The 21,589-nt window shown below is 33.0% G+C and overlaps 1 protein-coding gene across 8 annotated transcripts in view; it reads left to right on the plus strand.

The window, feature by feature from the left end:
• EPHA5 (EPH receptor A5) overlaps nucleotides 1-21,589 on the plus strand; it is a 315,603-nt gene that overhangs the window by 19,804 nt on the left and 274,210 nt on the right. For all 8 annotated transcript variants that reach the window (XM_016156433.2, XM_016156437.2, XM_016156428.2 and 5 more), the window contains exon 2: nucleotides 7,489-7,553. In XM_016156433.2, coding sequence (XP_016011919.2) covers nucleotides 7,489-7,553 — 65 coding nt within the window. The remainder of the gene's footprint in view (nucleotides 1-7,488; nucleotides 7,554-21,589) is intronic.

Raw genomic sequence — 21,589 nt, forward strand, 5'->3', positions numbered from 1 at the left:
ACAGAAAATTCTGAGAGACAAGTTTCCAATTTAGGTGGATTAACAACTGTGTGGTATAATTTAGAACCAGATACTTCCCACCCCTTTACTCTCTCAACCTAAATCTGTATGCATTGCTCTGCTGCTGAGTTATTTGCTCTAGATGAGTGCATGAGTTCCAAAAAATATACCCATGCCTTCCAAGGCAACCAGGAGCTTCCTTTTCTAATATTTTCTTCTCAAAAACTCCCTTCACTTACCCATCACCTTCACAGCTCATTGGACAGAACTGACTCTATAGTAAGATCACATAATTGGAACTGAAATAAGTTCAGTCTTGCTGAATTGTGAAAAGAGAAGGAGGGAAAAGCCTGAATGAAACCGAAGAAGGAAATAAAGACCATTGCTGGAAGGGCTTATATTAAAAAACAATAAGACAGCAACAAGATTTGAAGTAGGGGAATGACATGACCATACTGGTGGCTTAGAAAGATCTTTCTGGATGCAGTATTTTGAAGAAATTGTCAGGGATCATGTCTCTCTACTGAGAAACCAGTTAAGCAATTTTTCAAGTGAAAAATTAGGGCAAGGATTTGGTTGGATTGTTTATGCTGTGGAATGAAACAGAGCAGAGAGTTATATACATAATATAGTTAGAATCTGTGGAATTTGGTCACATTCAATGTGGGGATAAAGAAAGAAAAGGACAAAAGTGACTCAGATTTCTGAATAGAATACCTAATTTTAAAACATTGCATTTACTGAAATAAAAAACATAGTCCCCCCCCCTCCGCCCCGCCTTATATGGGGAAGATAATTTATTCATTTGGGACAGGTTGAATTTGGGATGGATGCATGTCATGAATGTGTCAATAACTAGCAGACAGTTTTACAAATTGATAGAAATTTCAGGAGAGAGAAATGGACAAGATGTATGGATTTCGAAGGTCATTAACATTTATAAGATAACTGGAGACTTGGAAGTTCACGAGCCCCTCTATAGGGTTCTCATATAGAGATAAATGCTAATATCACCCTTAAAACAAACCGCCCAATCAACAAATAAAAAGTAAATATACTAGTCATTCTCTATCTTAAATAATCTTATTTAATATGGATGGACTGGCTCCAAGACATTTGTTCTTTCAAAAATCTTCTATTTTTATTCCCATATTAAGTCATATTCAGGAATCTCTGGTGTAGAGTGAGAAGTGAAATCAGTCTACAAAAAGAGTATTGATCAAAGCCAAGGTTTCAAGGGTTGGCACAGGAAGAGTAGTTTATAATGAAACAAGTAGCCAAAGATGTAGAAGAAAAACACAGAAATGTGTTGCTGCTTAACATAAAAGGTGAGAAAGAGTGTTTGTGCCTGAGAGTCATGATCATATGCTGCAAAAGATAAGACAAATTAGGAACTCAGAGCTACATGATTATTACAGATTTCCAGAACCAGTCTTCTAGGTTGTGATATTTTTCTCAAGCAGTGTTCAGAGGCCATGGTTCGTGTGCAAATAAAGTAGATTCATTCATGGTTAAGGTTTAGTTCATGACCTTTGGATGTCCAGGGAGATAGGTGATTATGATCAAAGTATGTTATGTCTAAGCTTTAAGTGAGGGACTTGGTTTGGTGAAACCATAAGCATGACTTATGACTTGTCATAGATGCCTCAAGTACTGGTTCATGCTTCCTTCCTTCCTTGATTTCCCTGCTGGGCCTCTGAACAGGATTGCAAACTATCAATGTTCTGTTGAATCTATAGGTTTGTTGGCACGATTAAATGAAAGAACATGTATCAGTTGCCTAACAAAGCAACGGACACAGTGTGCACTGAATAAGTTCCTTTTCCAATATTCTTTTTTCTTTTTTTCTAAGAAGTTGTGCCCATGAATTTCTTAGAATTACAAAAGAAATGGATACTCTCCCATTCATTGTTTGTGGAAAGACTGTTGGTTATAAACACTTGCCTTCAAGTGAAGGGATGCCAGGAATCTACATAACACCCCTAAACCTATAACATAATTTTTTACCAAATTGATAAATTTAATTTCACAATGAGAAACACATGTACTCTTTCCCTATATTCATTTTGTCGACTGTTCTTTGTTCCCTGCAGCAGTTGTCAAATTATAAAATTTAGCCTGGAAGCAAGAAATCACATCTGTGCTGACTGAGAGCATGGAGTCAGGAAAGCTGCATACCTGGGGTTTATTTCCATAGATAGTAAAATATGTGCTGTAATTGAATCCAGTAGCTTTTCTGATATTGTTAAATCAATAAACAAGCATCCCTCAAAGTTCTGTATGCAATGGGACTTTGATTCAATGCCTATGGAGAAAGAGAATGCCATTATATCTGCTCCTAATCTAATTCTTCTATCTTTATACTGTGGTGGAGGTCCAACAACATTATAATTATGTTTGTTTATTACAAACATAAGATCATGAGAAAAACAGAAATAATGTAGGAATAAGAATATGCCTTCAGTCTTTCTACTTTATCTACATGTCGTCGAGGACCACACATTCTCTCAAGGCTTTGCCTACTGATGATGGTGGGTTTGAGGGTCCTTGAACTGTCTTCCCACTCTTCAAATTCTCCAAACATACTCATCCCAATATGTTAATTTCCTAGAGAATCCAATAAATTTTTTTTCTAGTTTTTGTTAATCATATTAGCAAGATGTTAAGGAGGAAACAATGGAGTCAAAGTGATATACAGAAAGTTATGAATATTTGGAAGATGTAATCATTGAAGATCATATTTGAATTATTAATACAAATTAACCTTTAATTGTTAGAATGCATGAAGCTGAAGACTTAGGAGTCTTTTTATGCATATCCTGTCTTACTCATTCTGTCTTCTTGCTACTCTTGAATCCCAAGAACAACAACAACCAAAAAAAAAAAAAAAATGAGTTAACAACTCTCTGGCTCTTCTGAAAGCAAATTTTAAAAATGTTTTTCTCTGTTTTTTTCAAGAAAGCATTACAATTATTACTGTGTAATAATAAAATAAAGCATACTTAAGATTAGTTTGGATTAGTTCTATTATAATCTGTTATTTGGTTGGGTAGATAGTTAACTGATTTTTACTTATTAGAAAGTTCCTGTATTAGTCTTTGTTTTCCTATAGAACTTTAGAAAATTTGTAATAGACTACATATTAATTAACCTCTGTAGAGTTATTTCTCCTGGAGAATCTGTTTTCTTAATTACTGATTAGAATACCAAGATGCCCATCTTCATTGTAGTTGTTCAATGACTGAGGGAAAAAAAGACCTTGAAGGCTATCTCTCAATTTTATGGTGTGGCTTTATTTTAAAATATAAATACTAGAATAAAAACATTTTCTATATAATTTCTAATATCTAATTAATGTCTTCCAGAGTAACTGTGGTATCAAACATTTCCTCTAATTATATTCATTAGTGGCTTCTCCCGGACAAGTTTTAATTAAGTTGTACAATGAAGATCAATACTCATTGGTATTCACTGCAATTTACAACAAGCATATATACTGTTCGGAACAATTTAATTACTGTAATTGTTGCACAGAAGATACTTAGTGACTGTGTTCCATTACTGCCAATTCCTTTTAAAAATAAATTTAGTAATGAAATTGAGAAATGAACATCTGAAAATTCACATTTACATAGACCCTAAGCTTCTGGATTTCATGTAACTAGTTTAAGTAGTAGAGGAAATGGAGGCATTAATAATAACTGGCATGCCATTATGAACATTGAGAATTATTAGAACATAAATAAGAACACCCGTAATCATAGTTATGTTGGTTATGTGAAAAATAATTTAGGAGTGTTGGATAATAAGAACACTCTATCTTTCCCTTACGCAAGACTTTGATTTTTACTATTTTCTTAAACTAGAAGTGGTATTTTGAGTCATAAGGGATGCCTTCAAATATGCTAACTTCTGTTAATGACAAACATGACGAAGATGTGAAAATAGGGATTTTCTGGTAGCATCATCAGTGTCAACCAAGATTTATCAACTTTGGCACTAGTGGACTTTGATCCAAATAATTCTTTCCTTAGGCTGGGGGAGGGTTCTCTATGCATTGAGGGACGCTTAGCTGCATGCCTGGCTTCTTTCCATGAGATGCCAGTGACAAATACTCCACCCACCTTCGGTTTTTAAGAAAATATTATTAAAGTATAGCTGACAAACTATTATTTAGTTTTAGGTGTCCAACGTAATGGTTCAACGTGTATATATTTTACAAAATGATTGCCACCTCACCATCTAGTTTTGACAATGAAAAACATCTCCAGATGTTACTGAACATCCATGCTGAGAACCACTGCTATATGTCGATTCAGAAACACTCTCCTGATCTGCCTAATGACCAAATGATTCACTTGTAAGACAAACAGCTATACAGCTGTTCTGAGCACTGGCTAATTTCACAGGTATGATTCAAACAGAGTGTTCATTTAAGGAAACAATATAATTCTGTGTATTTAGTGTTTTTGGAGATAAGAATTGGGGGCTAATCAACTATTCAATAATAATATCTTATATCTTTCTGAGATTTAGGAAAAGAAAGAACAGAGTTGGCTTCCTGGCAAAGAAAGTTCCTGAAATATGTTTCATAGAACAAATGAAGATTTAGCAATTCAGAAAGGGCAAAAGGCATTTGAGAAAGCTGAAACAGCATGTGTAAAACTTGGAAATATAAGACAAGTAGCTCTATGTCTTTGTATACATCTCTATATAGATAGATATGAAGATCTATATATAAATTATACATTATCTATCTATCATCTATCTGTCTAATCATCGATCATCTATCTAATCCATTATCTGTCTATGATTTTAGTTATTTTCTCTGAGGTACCAAATCCCAATTTGCTCTGCCATATACGAACAAAATTATAATATATAATCTGCAAGTAATTACCTAAAACATCTAATTTTACTTTTTTTCTCAATTTCTAATTCAGTAATGGTGTATATAAATATGTTCTTTGCACCGTGAATTTTATGAAATCATTTGTTAGTAGTGGGAAGTGACATACATGTATTTCTATAAACCTCCTAATCTAGTTATTTGAAGAAAACCTTTGATAAGATCATCATGAGAAAGATAATATACATTCCCATTGTGGTTATTTTTATGTTTAATAATGTATTCCAATATTGAGAATTCCCAATAAATTATATTAACAGTCAAGCTAGTATTTTGAGTTCATTCACTTACTTTCACAAACACACACACACACACACACACACACACACACACACACACGCGAGCATGCGTGTGTACACATTTTAGGCCAAAAGGAGTAAAAATAGTGATTTAGATTACAGTTAATTTATGTGAGGGTGACTAAATTTTAGATAGATACCTGGAATTCTGTTTGTAAAACCAAATGTTTCAAGATCTACATATTATTAAAAGGTCTATTGGGAATGCTGCGTTTCTCATGGAAAGCTAGTAATAAATTCCTCGAATTCCTAAGCACATCAGTTTGCCACCACAGGATTAAGTTCAATTTGACTGACACTACAGTAGAAGGCCTTTAGTTCACTGATTTGCTCTACTTTTTCTAGTCTACACAGATATGCTGTTGCTCAATATCAAAGGTGAATCAAATGAATCATGAAGATGAATAAACATAACAATTTAGGTTTTATACTCCCCTGGTATTTCGTCATGTCTAGACATAGCCCCAGTGTCCCAGAAAAACCAAAATGAGGACAAGGACATTTAAGTTTCATATGGCTTTATTCCCATGGAAACCAGAAAAGCCAACAATAGAGTAAAAAGAAAATAGTATGGCCCTAACTAAAAAATTAGACTTAGTGGAATGTTTGGCGGATTTGCAAGGTCAGTGGATAGTGGAACAGTGTTTTGTTTATTTGTTTATATTATTATTATTATTATTAATATTATTGCTGTTTTAAACAGTAGTTTTTCAGTTAGGTCAATTTTGTTTAAAAATAATTTCACAAATTATTTATTTTACTATTCTCTAAAGCCAAAGTGATGTGTGTAGGTTAAAGATAATATAATCATTATATAAGTAGACATTTATTAAGAGCTCAGTACTTGAAAATAGGCAAGTATACAAATATATTGTATATGTATATATGTATGTGTGTATGTGGTAGTGGGTATATTTGTGTTTTCTAAAAATTTATGTTTTTGATTTATCTTTATGTTACTAATATTTTAGACTGTTAACTTAATGTTTAAATATGTTTGATGTTATATACAATAAAATGATGGATAATAAGTGTTAACTGCACATAATTTCTATAGGGTATAAAAAATTTCTATTTCAATTATAATCATGATTGGTTATAGCAATTCTGTCTTCTATTCTCTTATAAAAGTATTATAATGCATTTCTCAGCCTATCAACTGTTATTCCTTTAGTTTTCAGGACAACACTTGCAGATGAAATCATCTCTTTAAAATTGCTGACATTTCTAGATACTGGCTTTAGAGTGTAGCTTAAGGAGGCTTGATACCTCTTCTTTAATTGTTTCCCTTTTGGATCCATACACCATGCACATTCAAAGTGGGTCAGCTGTGCCATAAGCCAGGTAGATCCATTTGGGTGGGGTAGGCATAATAGGTTGGAAAAGTAATGATCTGTGATCTATGTCTTTTTGATGACACAACACCCTTTTAGCTAATTTAATTTTGGGAGGACAGTAGATGAACTGTTGAAACATGAACAACATGTGTATATGTGATGTGGGTGCACATGTGGGTACATACCGTGTGGCTTCCTTTTGTAGTGATAATATTCAGACTTCTATCTTGGAAGTTCCAAATATTTTAAGATATTTAAGTATTATTGAAGTCTGTCTTTCAAATATGTAGCTGATGTTTCTATAGGAAATAGATTTGAGACTATGGTTATATATAAGTAGTAGATATCTTAGAACTGCAATGGAAACATAACTGTAACAACAACCCTGATTTCTTTGGCTTGGTTAAGGGTGTGTAGATTTATTTCTTACTTGAATTTGCAATTTGGATTTCAGATTTCAGTTAGTATCACAAAAAAACGTTACAGACTTGAGGAGAGTTTACTGTTGTTTAATGTAAATTATTTGTTAATTGCTTCATAACAACTTTCAGGAAGAAAATACAATACATTCAGTCACAGTTTTATGGCTATAGTTTAATCCTAAGATCTAGACCCTGAAAAAAAAGTGACACGGTTCTTAATGTTTTCTGTGGACCTTTCCTTTTTTTTTTTTTTTTTCCTTATTTTAATTCTTCTCCTTTATTCTTGTTTGACAAAAAAAAAATGGCTCTTAGCGTAATGACTTGTTTATATGTTTTTGCTGTAATTGTTCTATAAATGTTAATTCAAAATCACATTCTCTTCCATAGAAATGTTTTCTTTATAACTCACATTCATTATAATGAATGGTTAATTTTATAGCAAGATGCACTTTTAATAATACTATGAAAACATTGATGCATTTTTATATATCTGACTCTGTGATGTGTTCTTTCTATTTCAGTGAATTTATTGGATTCCCGTACGGTCATGGGGGACCTGGGCTGGATTGCTTTTCCAAAAAATGGGGTAAGCCTTTATGAATTTTCCCTACAACTTAAGCTACCTGAGTAGACATCATGTTAAATGTCACATATGGTTGAAAATTCACTGGACATATTGTTGAAAGAGAAGGGATGTGTATGTGATGGGGAGAGTGGAGACCTCAAATTAGCTCTGACTCAGAAAAACAGGCAAATAGGGAAGGGATTTCAATGACTGAATGATAAATATATTATTACCTATCCTCTCCGAGTATTCTCCATAAAGAAATGTGAAGTTGCCTTTGGCATTCAGGAGAGTTTTAGATTGAAGCAACCAACAAACTTTTAGAATTGGTTTATCTTAAAAGAGTAAAAACAACAACAGAAAGGATTTGTTGCCAATCTGTGCTTATCCTGGTTAAATTGAAAAGGAAATAAAAATTGAATGTGACCAGTGTCGATGTAAACACTGAAACCAATTTATTTTGTATTTCTTTATTATGTTGAGGAATGAAAATATTATAAGAAATTTCTTTAAATTTCATTGAGATTTAAAGTTTCTCGGTTTGTCAGATCAGTCATCATTCAAAAATTTTCTTTCATTCCATGACCCCAAGAGCCCAAAGCTGAGTAGAAACTGCTTTTTAAGAGAGAAAGCAATTTATTCTGTTTGACTCAATTTCTACCTGACACTCTTTGCTTAAGTTACCAGTCTGCAACTTTGGCATTTTTGTGGAGTCATTTTTTAACTATACATGCATCAGGATTTTCTTGTTTCAGGAGGGAACTTTTTAAAAAATTTCTCTGTTACATGCTAAGATTGCTTCTGACTTTGTGTGTGTGTGTATGTGTGTGTGTGCGTGTGTGCGTGTGTGTACTTTACCTGAGTTAGGATGCATCATCTGAATCTGGGCTTCAGTATTCTCTTCTTTAGCCTCAGTGCATGAGATAATGTGCACATGTGTGCGAGTGCACATGCATTCGTACTTCATGGTAGTAACTTGAATTATCCTGTTTTTCATTCCAGACATGTCCAGATGTACTGTTATGGAAAAGTTTGCTTTTATACTAATTTGAGGCATTCTTTCATTCAGCAGATATATATTGTGCACTTAGTATGTGGCAGTCACTCTTCTAGGCACTGGGGTTAACAGCAGTGAAGAAAACCTGGAGCATGAGACATTATTTTGAGAATGAGTAATCAGAGTGTTAGAGCCAAGTGGCAGATGAAATGCTTTCTAATCCTTTCATCTCTTTTTTTTTTTTTTTCTGAACATATACAAAAGTGGTAGAAAAGTGACAGACAGTATTTGCTTAAGGTCATTCGGTTAGCTTGTGACCCAAGCTAATGGAATGTACTATATTGTATTTAGCATATGTGGTGTCATATTACTATTTGTAATTGTCTTGCTAGGGAAAACAATGCTCTTTCATGTTCATAATTTCAATTAGTAGTAACAATGACAATGTAAAAAGAGATACTTAATACTCTTTTTTTAGAAGAGGAAAATGAGGCTCAGTAAGAGTAAGTGACTCGCCCAAGGTTATACAGTTGATAAGAGACTGAGTCCAGTTCAAATGTAGGTTTTTCAGAATACAAATTATTTTAGACAAGAGGTGAACGTTAGAGATGTGACTAGATTCTCGATGGTGCCAAGGCTTCTAGGATATATAATAAAGGGATTGGTGCTAAAGAAAAATTCACCTCAAAAAAGGTTTTAAATAAGCCAGAGTGGGTCTCATTCTAGTCTACCTAGATTATAAAGTATTTGAAAAAAATATATACCACATAAGTGCTCAAACGTATAAGTTGCATTTGTTATATTGTGTGTATATACTATATCTAATTATATAATTAGATAAATAGAATCATAGGTAGATAATTAAAAGGACAACTTGACTTTCAACTATATCTGTAATTTTTGGGAACTCTGTGACTCTCAGCTTTGCTATCAGTTAAGTGGGGGTGGGTGGCTATTATATCATCTATCCTGTGGTGTTGCTTTCAGGATAAAATAAGATAATTAATTTGAATGTACCATGTGATCCCTAAACCACTAAAGAAATAGAAAAGATGATGGTTGATTAAAAAGCTGCTTCTGTATTGCTGTTTTCAAATATAACCAGGAAGCAACATTTAGGTAGTTAAATACAATAACCACTCATCTATCTTTTTGATATTTGGCCATTAAATGAAGTAAGCAAACTTTAAGAGTTTCATGCCTCAGCACCTAAATGTGGGACTCCATGCTCTTTGCATAAAATTGAAAGAAGCAGTTGTAAATATTTTTTTTTTTTGTGGTTCAATAGTGCATATAATCTTATCATAGAATATCCCTATTTTTTATACCCAACTGTGGGATTTTTGAAATCCCACACTGTCCCATAACCATAAGAAACTCCATTTCTGAAATTCTTCACCTTCTGTTTAAATGACAAATATATAGTAGCAAATTCTAGATCTTGACTTTAGAAAAAGATAAACAAAACCCACAAGAACATAAGTACTTTTTTTAGAAGTAGAAGTTATCTTGTATAAAAATCCCATTTTAATTAAAATGATGTAGGCATTTAGAAGAGATGAGTAAACCTCATAACAATGCATTTGTACCAATTTTCTGATTGAATTGTATGGCTGAATAACAGTAGACCCAAAAGACTTTGTAATAAGTATTTTCTCATTTAGGCTTTCCTCTCTTGTTTTTTCTGCCCATAAACTGTCAATCTCACAACCGTAGCTTTACCACACTATCTGTACACACCCTCAAAATGTATTTTGCTTCCTTCTAATTATATTAGAGTTATTTCAGTCACTTCCTGGAACATTTAATATCGATTAATCTATATAGTCTAAGCAAGAATGTAAATAGCCTTATTTCCTGAACATTTTTAGAAAGTGTTTTCAAGGCTTATTCACATGAGAATAAAATAATGGTTATGGTGTTTGTTTAGAACAGATTATGCTCTTATGTCTTAGAAATTCCACTGTTGCTCTTTACCTCTCCAAATGATCACAAGATACGCCTACCTCTTTTGCTTTGGCAGAACCTGCTTCTTCCTCAATAAGGTCTCTGTACTTCCTGTAGCACGTAATGTGTAGGCCACCACATTCCCCTGGGCATTGCTTCTGAGTTGTATTACAAGCTTGGCTTTATTTTTGCTATCTTTTCTTCTTCCAGTCAAAGTGGATAAACATTATTTTGAGGTCTTTTCTTATGCTGATCTTAGGAGCTATTAGGATCATTCATAATAATTTATTCATTTGAGAGAAATTTCAAAATATTGACTTAAATCATATTTGTACTAAAATGGAGACAGAGTAAGCTGCTGTCTGCCTGTGGGGAGAAAGAACAAGCAGCACTCCTAAATAGAAGACACTTGAAAAAGGAGTTGATGGTGTTTCTTGTATTGTCACTTTGTTCTATTTTCTTATTTCTTTTGAGGAAGAAACCTGTGTATTTACTTTTGAAGTTGAAAAGAACCCAAGTTTGTATTACTCAAAATGGACTGTGAATACTTTGTTTTGTGGGTTCTTTTGAGTCACCAAAGGCTTAACTGGATTTTCTGTTCTGAAGCTCTGATTTTGGTAAAAGTGTATGTGGAGATTTTATATATGATTCTTTCTTCCCAAAATTAAAGGCAAAGAGTAAGGAGAAATGTCAAAAATTCAAACACTACTGATCTTGTGTTTTGATTATGATCAGGGTGAGTTTTGCCAGAACATTACTTTGGCTTTTCTTTCTATTGAAGGAGAGGAAAGATAATGACAAGCATTGAGGCCCACAGTGAGCATGGAAAGGCTAATAAAGATTAAAGTAATGCTGAAGTGGGTAAAAAAGAACGCATTAGTGGATGTAGAAAAGCTCTTTATTTGGACAGTGATAGCAAATAATTCTAAAGGGAATGGATATTATACTATATAATGCAAATGCCAGTATAATGAAGAACAATTCTCTTTCAAAGTAGCTTTGTATTCATTATTTTTTAGAAAAACAAAAGCACACCGAACCCATGAGGTAATTAAGATAAATAATTTAAGGAATTCAAGATAGTTATTAAAGATACACTAAAGTTTAGAAGCACAATTTTGCATTTAGATTTCCTACATGGAAACTTAGCAATTATGATGAGAATTCTCTGAAATATCCAGCTCTGCTTTGGCAGATGAGACAAACGTATTTAGACTTTCATATATGCAATGATATTGAATGAATTAGCAATAGTTACAGTGTATTCTTGCAAAGTAGGATTAAGACATGTAATTATTTCTTAGGTGTCACTCTCCATATAAATTTAAAGTTGTTATAAAATAGTGCAAAGATTTTCTTCTTTAGAGGCTGTTAAGACCCTTTATCCACATTTTAGGGAAACTTATAAATATAAACTGGAAAATGACCTTTATCCATGATATTCTCTTTTTAATCCCTTCTCCTAAACCCAACTGCAATTGACTAGCTAAAGACTTCAACCTTCAGATGGCAGTTTCAGTTCTACTGTTCTTCCCGGCTAGCAGATTATGCTGGGAAATCCTTCTTCCCTCCAGCCCAAACTCTATCTATTTTTTTTCCCCTCAAGATTGCAATGTGTACAGCTATGTTATTCATACTCATCACCTTGTGTAACTTTCTACCCAAATGCTAAATTCTTCTAATCTGTTCTATTTTTTTAAGGCTTTTTTCATTGGTCTATATAACAAGCAGAGATCATAAATGAAAACAGAGGTCATTTTTAAAGCATCATGTGCAAGCTGCTGTCACCTTTCCTGTGATGTGAAACATTTGTGCATACACTTGCATCAGACAGCTATTTCTTAATATAATTCCCACCTGTTTCATACTGGATTCTAATATTTTCTTTTTCCCCATTATGCATATGGGGATTTCTTTGTCTCTGTCTAGATGTTTCTCTGCCAAATGATGTGAAATCTAGCTTAATATCCTTTTCCTTCTGAAAAAAAAAAAAAATTCTCTGCTTTCATTGATATATGCACCAGTTTCCAGATGTGGGCATAATGATTTTTTTTTTTAAAAAAATTCTCATCTTCCCATTAATTAATGAAGATGTTAAATAAAACTTGATTTTGCAGAGGTCCCCAAGACCCAAAACCAAGCATTTTTCTGAGTGATTTGATTGCTGTTTATCATGGTCCTTTTTTTTTATCCTTAACCATTCTTCAGCTGTTTTCAATTTTTGTGACAGTGCTCCCATGCAAGTCAATTTGAATTAATTTTTTAAGCAAAATGCTTTATTGTTCTGAGTACATAATCTTCCTCTCTCACCAAGAAAAAATACTCTGTAATCACCCAGTATTTCTGTTGATTATTTCCATTAAAGGCAGCAGGGGAAGAAAGACTGCTCAAGACTTCTCTGTGTTTGAAGCTTTTTGAGGCTTTAGCTTTTCATTGCCTTGTCCTCCCTCCCTTCCACTGCTCCCGTCCCTTCCCCACCTCCCCTTCCCTACCCCACCCTCCTCTCTCTCACCATTCAGTGCTTTCATTAAGGCAGAAGTGATGAGCCAAACTGCTCAGCCTGGAATATCTGTCCTCTGGAGCTTAGTTGTTTCTATCTTTGTGAGCTCATACCTCGTCACACTTTACCACCAAATCACCTGATTTCTCTATTTTTATCTCCGAAAGGATTCATACAGATTTCTTTCTCTAGCGGTTAGCCTAAATTAGTTAAAATACTCCACCTTCCATTCTCCATATAACTCATCTTAATGCTAATCATTTTTTCAAGGCCCAACTGAGGTTATGCAAAATGAAATCTTTCATTACTACCCAAAAGGGTGAACATTTCCTAGGCTGAATTCATATAGCACATATTGTGTATTAAACACACTAAAAATTATATATTTATAATGTTACCTATTGTTTGTATAAATACTAAGACCATCTCTAGTGTAAAGACCTTTGTCTTTACTGCTAGCATGCTTTCCTGTGTCTCAAATATAAATTCACATTAACTACATCTGCTACTGATAGATACATTATTAGACATCTAAATCTTTAGGAACTGATGGTTGTTGGACCCAAAGGCTACACCTTTTTGGCTAAAAATAGAATAGTAAAAAGACACATCAAAGTTCGGATTTTGGATGTTCATACTTATTTAGTGTCATGCAAGCTTGAGCCAAAAATGCTTTATTTTACCAAAAGACATTTACATACCAAGTGCTGAGATTAAATTGATAAACAGAACTCAGTGCCTGTACTCCACTACCTAAATAGATAAGTTTTGAATAATGTCCCCTAGAGTTGTAAAATATACAACCTGCATACACATATACACAACTCTGGGAGCCTCTCTCTATTGAGCTCAATCCATACTACTAATTTCTATAAATATTTGCCTCCTTAGAGAATCTGAAATCAGCTAATCTCGATTTTAAATCTGGCTTCACTTCTGACTACCTAATATGTGCAAGTTAGTTAATCTCCATCTCTGTTTCTTTACTTATAAATTGTGTATATAGTACTACCACTGCACCAGATTCTTATCAGGATTAGAATGAGATAATGTGCAATATTTTGAACAATGCCTTGCGTACATTAAGGAGTCAGTGTGTGATATTGCTATTATTTTTCATCTTGGTTTCTGTTCTTGGTTTTTATTTTAATTTTTATTTTCCCCAAGAGATACATGGTGACCTTAATAGACTTACAAGGTCATCATGTCTTGACTGTTATCTTATTCTTGTCAGTATGTTTGCACTAAACTGTAGTTAAAATTTGAAGATGGAAAAATAGATCCACTTGTTAAATAAAGCATCTAGATTCTTTATTAATAAAGACTTGAAAGATTTTACCAAAAGTCACCTAGCACTTTATTTGGTAGTAGATATATAAAAATTTAATTGTTTCTCACTGATGAACAATTCAGTTTTACAAATCAAAGCAGGAATGCACACTAATTGTAGCAAGAAACAAAAATTCAGTGAAGGAAGGAAACAATTACTAAAAATAGAATGGATTATAATTTTGTAGATTTGTGGGTGCTGTAATCTGAAGGTGTTCCCACCAAAATTTATATGTTGAAATCCTAATGCCTGATGTGTTGATATTTGGAGGTGGGGCATGTGGGAGGTGATTAGGTCATGAGAGTGGAGCCCTCCCCAATGGGATTAGTGTCGTTATATAATAGGCACTTGATAGCCAGTTAGCACCCTTCCACTATGTGAGGATATAATGAGAAGTCTGAGGCCTGGAAGAGAGTCCCCACCTGACTGTGCTGGCACTCTGATCTTGGCCTTCTAGCCTCCAGAACTGTTAGAAATAAATTTCTATTATTTATAAGTTACCCAGTCTGTGGTATTTTGTAATAGCTGTTCAAAAGATGAAGACAGTGGTCTTACCCAAACCTATGGAAACTTAATACTCTGAAAACTGTTTTGTGTACACCTCTTTACTTTAATCTGGAGCAAGAGTACTCAATGATGGACATTAAATACAGAATATTTATGCTGAATAAATATTCTTTATCTTCAAAACAACTTACGTGTTTTTCAGCTTTTTCTCTTAAGTAGGATATGGGGGGAATACTCCTTTCAAAATAAAATAGTATGCTAACAGGTATAGTTTCTAAAAGGTGTTTTAACTTTGTGAGTTGTCCAGATAAAATTGGTTTAGTTATTTGTTATTCTGTGGTCAAATTTCAATTCTTTTCAAGTAACATAAGCTGACTTCAGCTAGCTTAAGAGAAAGAAAGGGACTTAATGGTTAACTCGAAGAACCTGAGGTCAATTGATTTTTGAAATGATGAAACCAAGGGATTAGGCAAGCTTCAATGAACGAGGCAGTAGTCACCCTCTCTCTGGTTCCTGCTTCTGACTAGTCATTTCTTCGTTCTTTACAAACAGATTTATCTGCTTTACTTTGCACATTGCTTTCCCACAGTTACAAATTTGATCCCCTGTATTTAAAAGAGTAGCTAGAACTGACTGAGAATATTTCAAATTCCAGATTGATTTTCATGGGTTCTACTTGGTTCAACTGTTTATCATTGATGCAGACATCTGTAGCTGGGTTGGGGTAGGAGGATAAGATCATAAGTAGCCAGTGTAGCTATAACTCTTGATGGGCCATCTCTGCTATCAGGACGGCAAGTTAAAAAAAAGTATCTGGGCTTTATCCCAATTAGTGTCTCTTAGGAATTCTTATAAGAAAACAGTTCCCCAAGTACAAAGATGTTTTTTCATATAAAATTGGTTTAGTTATAAAAATAATTACTAATGTGAAACACTTTATCACGAAAATTTACAGTGAAATGAGTTGGTTTCAGTGTATAATTTTCATCATGTCTATAAAGCTTGATTTCTATAATACGTATGAATTTGACCCAGCTTACAATAATTTTAAGTGGGATATGGGTCTTTTATCATTTTATTTGATAATCATGTTTAATTTGTCTATATGACTTATTTAAAATATTAGTATTACTTGTCTCACTATTCTTATATTTTAGACTTCATTGTAGTGACTAATTTTACATCATTTGTTTATCATCATTCTTTTCCATACCACAGGTTTCTTTGTGCCTCCCTGCTACTTTGTCTGCATATTGCTGTCTAAATCTAGTTATGAGTAGACATAAAACTAATAGCATCCTATTAGCTCATTGTTTCCTTAGAGCCCAAGAAAATCACCCTTGTGATTGCTGACCTAGTTCTGAAAGTCCCTCCACATCATCTAAAGTCAAGTCTCTTGCTTAGAAGCAATTTATAGATATAAAAATGTAGGAACAAAAGAGGAAGATGATCTTTACTATTGATTAATATTGCTTTTCTTATGTGGAATTTCCTTATGTGATTACAACACTTCCAAAATGTTATTATGAATATTTAATGCCATAGGTTATAAATCTGAACTTACTCAGAAAATATATTCCAATTTAGCTTTATTTCCTAACATTTGATCTAGACCACAGATAATGCAAATGATATGCATATGCTTCATGAATGTTTAATTTACTCCTTCATGTATTCCACTCTACATTATATACATCAGAACAGGACAGCTGCCATGGATGTTGGAGAAGTTTTATTTTAAACAGTTTTGTATAGTTGGGCATGCATAGACATTTAGTTGATGATAACATGCAAATATGTAATAAGCCAATGAGTCACAGACTCTGCTTTGATTACAGATTATTCAAATAATGCAAGATTATTCAGTTAGTGTCACAAATCCTTCCAGTCTGCACAATTAAAGGCATAACGGCAAGTATAATCCTGAGAAAGAAAGTCATTTCATTAAAGAAGCTTCCCTGGTTTAGTGTTTGTTATATTTTAATGCCAGATTGAATAATGGCATTTTTAAAGTAATTTAACCGTAGCGATAGTATATTGCATTTATATCACCTTATAATTTGGGAATACTTTTTACATTCTTAAAATATATAGATTAAGTTTTTTATGATCAAAAATAACATAATTTCAATACTAATATCAGGAAAATTCATGTGATTTCAGAGCAGCATTAAGATGTCATTAATCTGAAGGCAATAGGCAGCTATAACGTCATCAGATATTGATAGTGCTTTCTAGCTAGCCAGTCATTGGTGTTTTTTGTGGAGCATTATTCATTAGTGCACTGAAGTTCATTCCTGATATCTTTATATATTGTGTTTTCCTTTGAAGTAGAAATGAGAATGAGGATACAAAATCATACACACAATCAGTAAAACATTGAAATGGAAATTCTCTTATGTACCCTCTCCTCATCTTCAAATGGAAAATTTAAGATATAATTGTAAAAAAATAATAAATGAACCATAGGATTTTATTAAGTTGGAGTTCTTTATTGTATTAGAAATATGCTCAATATTTTCTAATACCTTTTAAGAACTTTTTAAAGTGAATTCAGATAGTATAAAGCTATGAAAACCACTATCACAAAAAAGCAGCAGTAAAAATAACAGCAAATAATAATAACAACGTGTTCATACTGAGTTAAATTTGTGAGTTTTTCTGAATGTTAACTATCTCAGTAAACTTATTTATTAAAAAAATTATTAGTAATTATTAAGATTCTGTTAATACTCGTATTTTATACTTTTAAGGTTTTGCTTTAATTTGAAATCTGACCGAATGAGCAGTTATAATATCTACAAAGGTGTTAACACTAGAATTAGTTTATAGTTGGAATTTGTGTGAATCTAATGAAATCACAGAGGATATACTATTGTAGGTGGGGTGGTCAAGACTGAGAACTGAGGTGTGAATTGGTAAAGTTTGAGAATTTAGGCACTGCTATGGACTGAATGCTTGTGCACCCTCCTCATCCGTATGTTGAAATCCTAACCACCAAAACCACAGCATTAGGGAGTGGGGTCCCCGAGAGGTAATTAGGTCAAGACGGAGGAGTCCTTAAGATAAGGTTATAAGAAGAGGTGGGGGAGAGTTTGCTTTCCTTTTTTCTCTCTTTCTCTCCCTCTCTCCTTCTCACTCTTTTCCTCTCTCTCTCTCTTTTCCTCTCTCTCTCTCTCTCTCTCTCTCTCTCTCTCTCTCTCTCTCTCTGTCTCTCTCCCCTTTTTCTCCATTGCCAGTGATAAATTTAAATAGTAAGCCATGTTTTACATAATGCCTCTTTTCAAAATGTAAAATTGTTACTCAAAGTTTGACTTAGCTATATGTGATCTTTAGTTAACATCTATTGAAATACATTCTTTAAAGAAATATTAAAATAACTGCTAACAAACTTACATACTAGGATCTGGATGTTGCCTGTGTCAATTGGTGATACCAAAATCAGCTTTACTTATTTTTAACTGTAAATTGAATCAGTTATTAATATGTGGACAATTTCTTATCATGTAGTTACAACCACAGTGACAAGGAGATTTTAAAATTTAGTTCATTTTTGCAATGGCCTCCTTTTGTGAATTAGGTCAAGTAGGTCAATTACTAAATCTTTCTAGAGGTGAGAATATTGACTTAACTCATAGGAGAACTGGGAGAAAAATATTAAACACTGTTTAAGTGATATCTTAATATTCCTGAATGTGATAGCTGAAATAATTTGATGACTGAAGAACATAACAATTTACCTCTTTTATTGCTGTATGATTGCCTCTGTGCATGAAAAGAAGTGAATATGTAACATGTGAAATTTTCATAGATGTGTTTTTGTATCCTCATGTAAAATGCAATTAATTATTTTTTATATTTTATATGATAAATTGGCAAACAGAAAAAGAAATCCATGAGGCACAATGATTCTCTTTACATGGCTTTCTCTTCTGTTATCCTAGTCTATTACATTTAGTAGATTTTCTTCTACAACATAGCTCTGTATATATCTTTTATATTAAATAGTTTATGTATGAGAGGATATACTATAAACCTTAATTCAATAGTGTCCCCCTTTACACGCCGAGGTTACCTTTCACAGCTTCTGTGCATACCTGAAACCTCGGATAGTACCAAGCCCTATACATACTGTGCATTTTCCTATACATATATACCTATGGTAAAGTTTAATTTTTTAAACACAACTAAATAGGTGGTTAACATATACAGCACGAACATGCTGGACAAAGGGATGATTCGCCTCTATGGTGGGATAAAAAAGACAGTGCCAGATTTCATCATGTTACTCGGAACAGTGTGCAAGTTAAAACTTAAGATAGTATTTCTGGCTTTTTCCATTTAATATTTAGACAATAGTCGACTACTGGAAACTAAAACTGAAGAAAGCAAAGCTGCAGATAAATAGGGACTACTGGATGTTCTATCATTAGGAAAAACCCTGTTTTCTTAGTTAACCAAATCTTAAATATCATTAGTACTATAAAGAACAATCATGAACAATAAACTCTGAAATCTGCAGCCATTATTTTTATCTATGCCAATGACTAATTCTTCTGTAGCAGTTGTTTTTAAATGCCCATTTTGTCTATTTAATTAGTTAAGTCCCTTTCCCAATGAAATTATTTTTAATAGTTTGTGCCCTCAAAGACAAGTACTTCTGAATTTATTAAAATATTATGAAAGATATAACAATGGGGTTTATTTTGCTATGATTGTAAAAGGAATTTTTAATAGCAACAATTGAAAGTTCTTGTCCTTGTCTAGAGTGAGCAAGTGTGGTAACCACACTCTTCAGTGACTTTGTGAATCACTGATATGAAAGGCATTGAAGAGTGACAAGTAAACCTATAAGCATTCAATTTTTGGTTTTGAAATGTCGATAAATTTTTCTATTCTTCTGATTCTTTATCTTTTCCTATAGAACAGTTCTGTTTACTTTACTCTTACCTCTATCATAAATCTGTATAGGTTTTTGGCCAAATTCTTTTTTCTAGTTTCTGGTCTACATCACAATCGGTAATAATGAAACATGAGGTTAGCTATTATACCATGGAATTTAGCATGATTTTTTTAATCTATTATTCATTAGTTACTGAGGCCATTAATATATGAATTTTTAGCATTTTTGAAAGGTTTTTGGAATTGAGTAATTTTGTCAAATAAAACCTTAAATATTCATTGTTAATTATAATGGTTGCTGCAGTGTTATCAAGCATGTGGTTGTTAAAGCACATAGTTTATTTATAAGAACCAGATATTCTGTATTACAATCTTTAATGTAATTTTATTAAGATTTTTTTGTTATATTGTTTTATGACACTCATTATAATAAATCTGATCTATTGACATTATATGATGAGGCAGAAATAATTCTATTCAGACAGTCATATGAAGCCATTGACCAAAGTTTTTATGCCACAGTCTCCATGGAGTGGTTATTCTGAATGTGACTAAGATTTGAAAATCCCGGAGCCTCTTACCTCATATAGCCATCTTGGAAAGCTATGAGAGACTTAATATTTTCTTTCTAGCATTTAACACCACAAACCCAGCATTCTATTATATTGCATTCTATTCTATTCTATTCTATTCTATTCTATTCTATTCTATTCTATTCTATTCTATTCTATTCTAATCTCACTATTATCTTCTTTCTATGATAATATGCCAGGTATAGGTATAATATGAGAAACATGTAGTTGTCTTTTTTGTTCACAGCTATGTCTCCAGAGCATAGTAGGTAGTACATATAATTATTGAATGAATGAATGAATGAATGTTATGAGTAGTTATGTTGTTCATCAACCATTGATTTAAAAATTAAACTCAAAGCATTCTTTAGATCAAAACTTGCAAACTACCCTCTATTATCACTATTGTTTCATTAAAGGAAAAGAATTCTTTTTTTTAAAGTATTTATTATTATTTATGCCTACAGCACCTGGTGGTCTCCCATCCAAGTACTAACCAGGCCCAACCCTGCTTAGCAGCCAAGATCAGACATCGGGCTTGTTTAGGGTGGCATGGCTGTAGGCCATGGACTGTGGTTCCACTGGGGTGTGAACTCAGGACCTTCTGCATGTAAAGTAGATGTGCTAACATGTAAAGTAGATGTGCTAACTGCTACATTATGGAACTACGTCCAAAAAAAGAGAATTCTAATACCAAAATAATAAGCATAAAATCACAAAATAAAGAATAATACATTACATTGAACAGATTTGATTTTATGAATTATCTACTACTTTTTAAAAATATTTTTAAGAATCAGCAAAGATTTTATCATGGTCCATTGGCTAAATTTGGAAATGATGTAAAATTGGTATCTTCATTTACAAAATGGAGCACTTGACTTCTTGTCCAGGATTTTTTAAAATCATGTTTCCTCTGCACTGAACACACTTTGACTAATTCATCCGGATTCATGTGTGAACAAATGAACTAAATTAAAGGGACTGTTTTTCTAGAAAATGTTTATGCTGCTGTGGTATTTATCATTATTTCTAACTCAGTGTATCTACTCAGACCCTAGTTGGTAGATTTAATCAAGAACTGTAATAAGTTTACAGTTGATATTTGAAAAGCATACCAAATAAAACACTGTTTAGACTTGATTTTAAACAAAAAAATTACATTTCTGTAGAATAAAGCAAACTGAACAGAACACAGTAACATAAGACTTAATATAAGGGTGCCTAGAGCAATTTGGACCTGACTGAATAATTTTAACCTTAACATGTTCGCCTAAGGTTTAATCATACTTCTTAAGCTTG

Source organism: Rousettus aegyptiacus, unplaced genomic scaffold (assembly GCF_014176215.1).
Source record: "Rousettus aegyptiacus isolate mRouAeg1 unplaced genomic scaffold, mRouAeg1.p scaffold_m13_p_10, whole genome shotgun sequence".
In the NCBI taxonomy this organism is placed as follows: domain Eukaryota; kingdom Metazoa; phylum Chordata; class Mammalia; order Chiroptera; family Pteropodidae; genus Rousettus; species Rousettus aegyptiacus.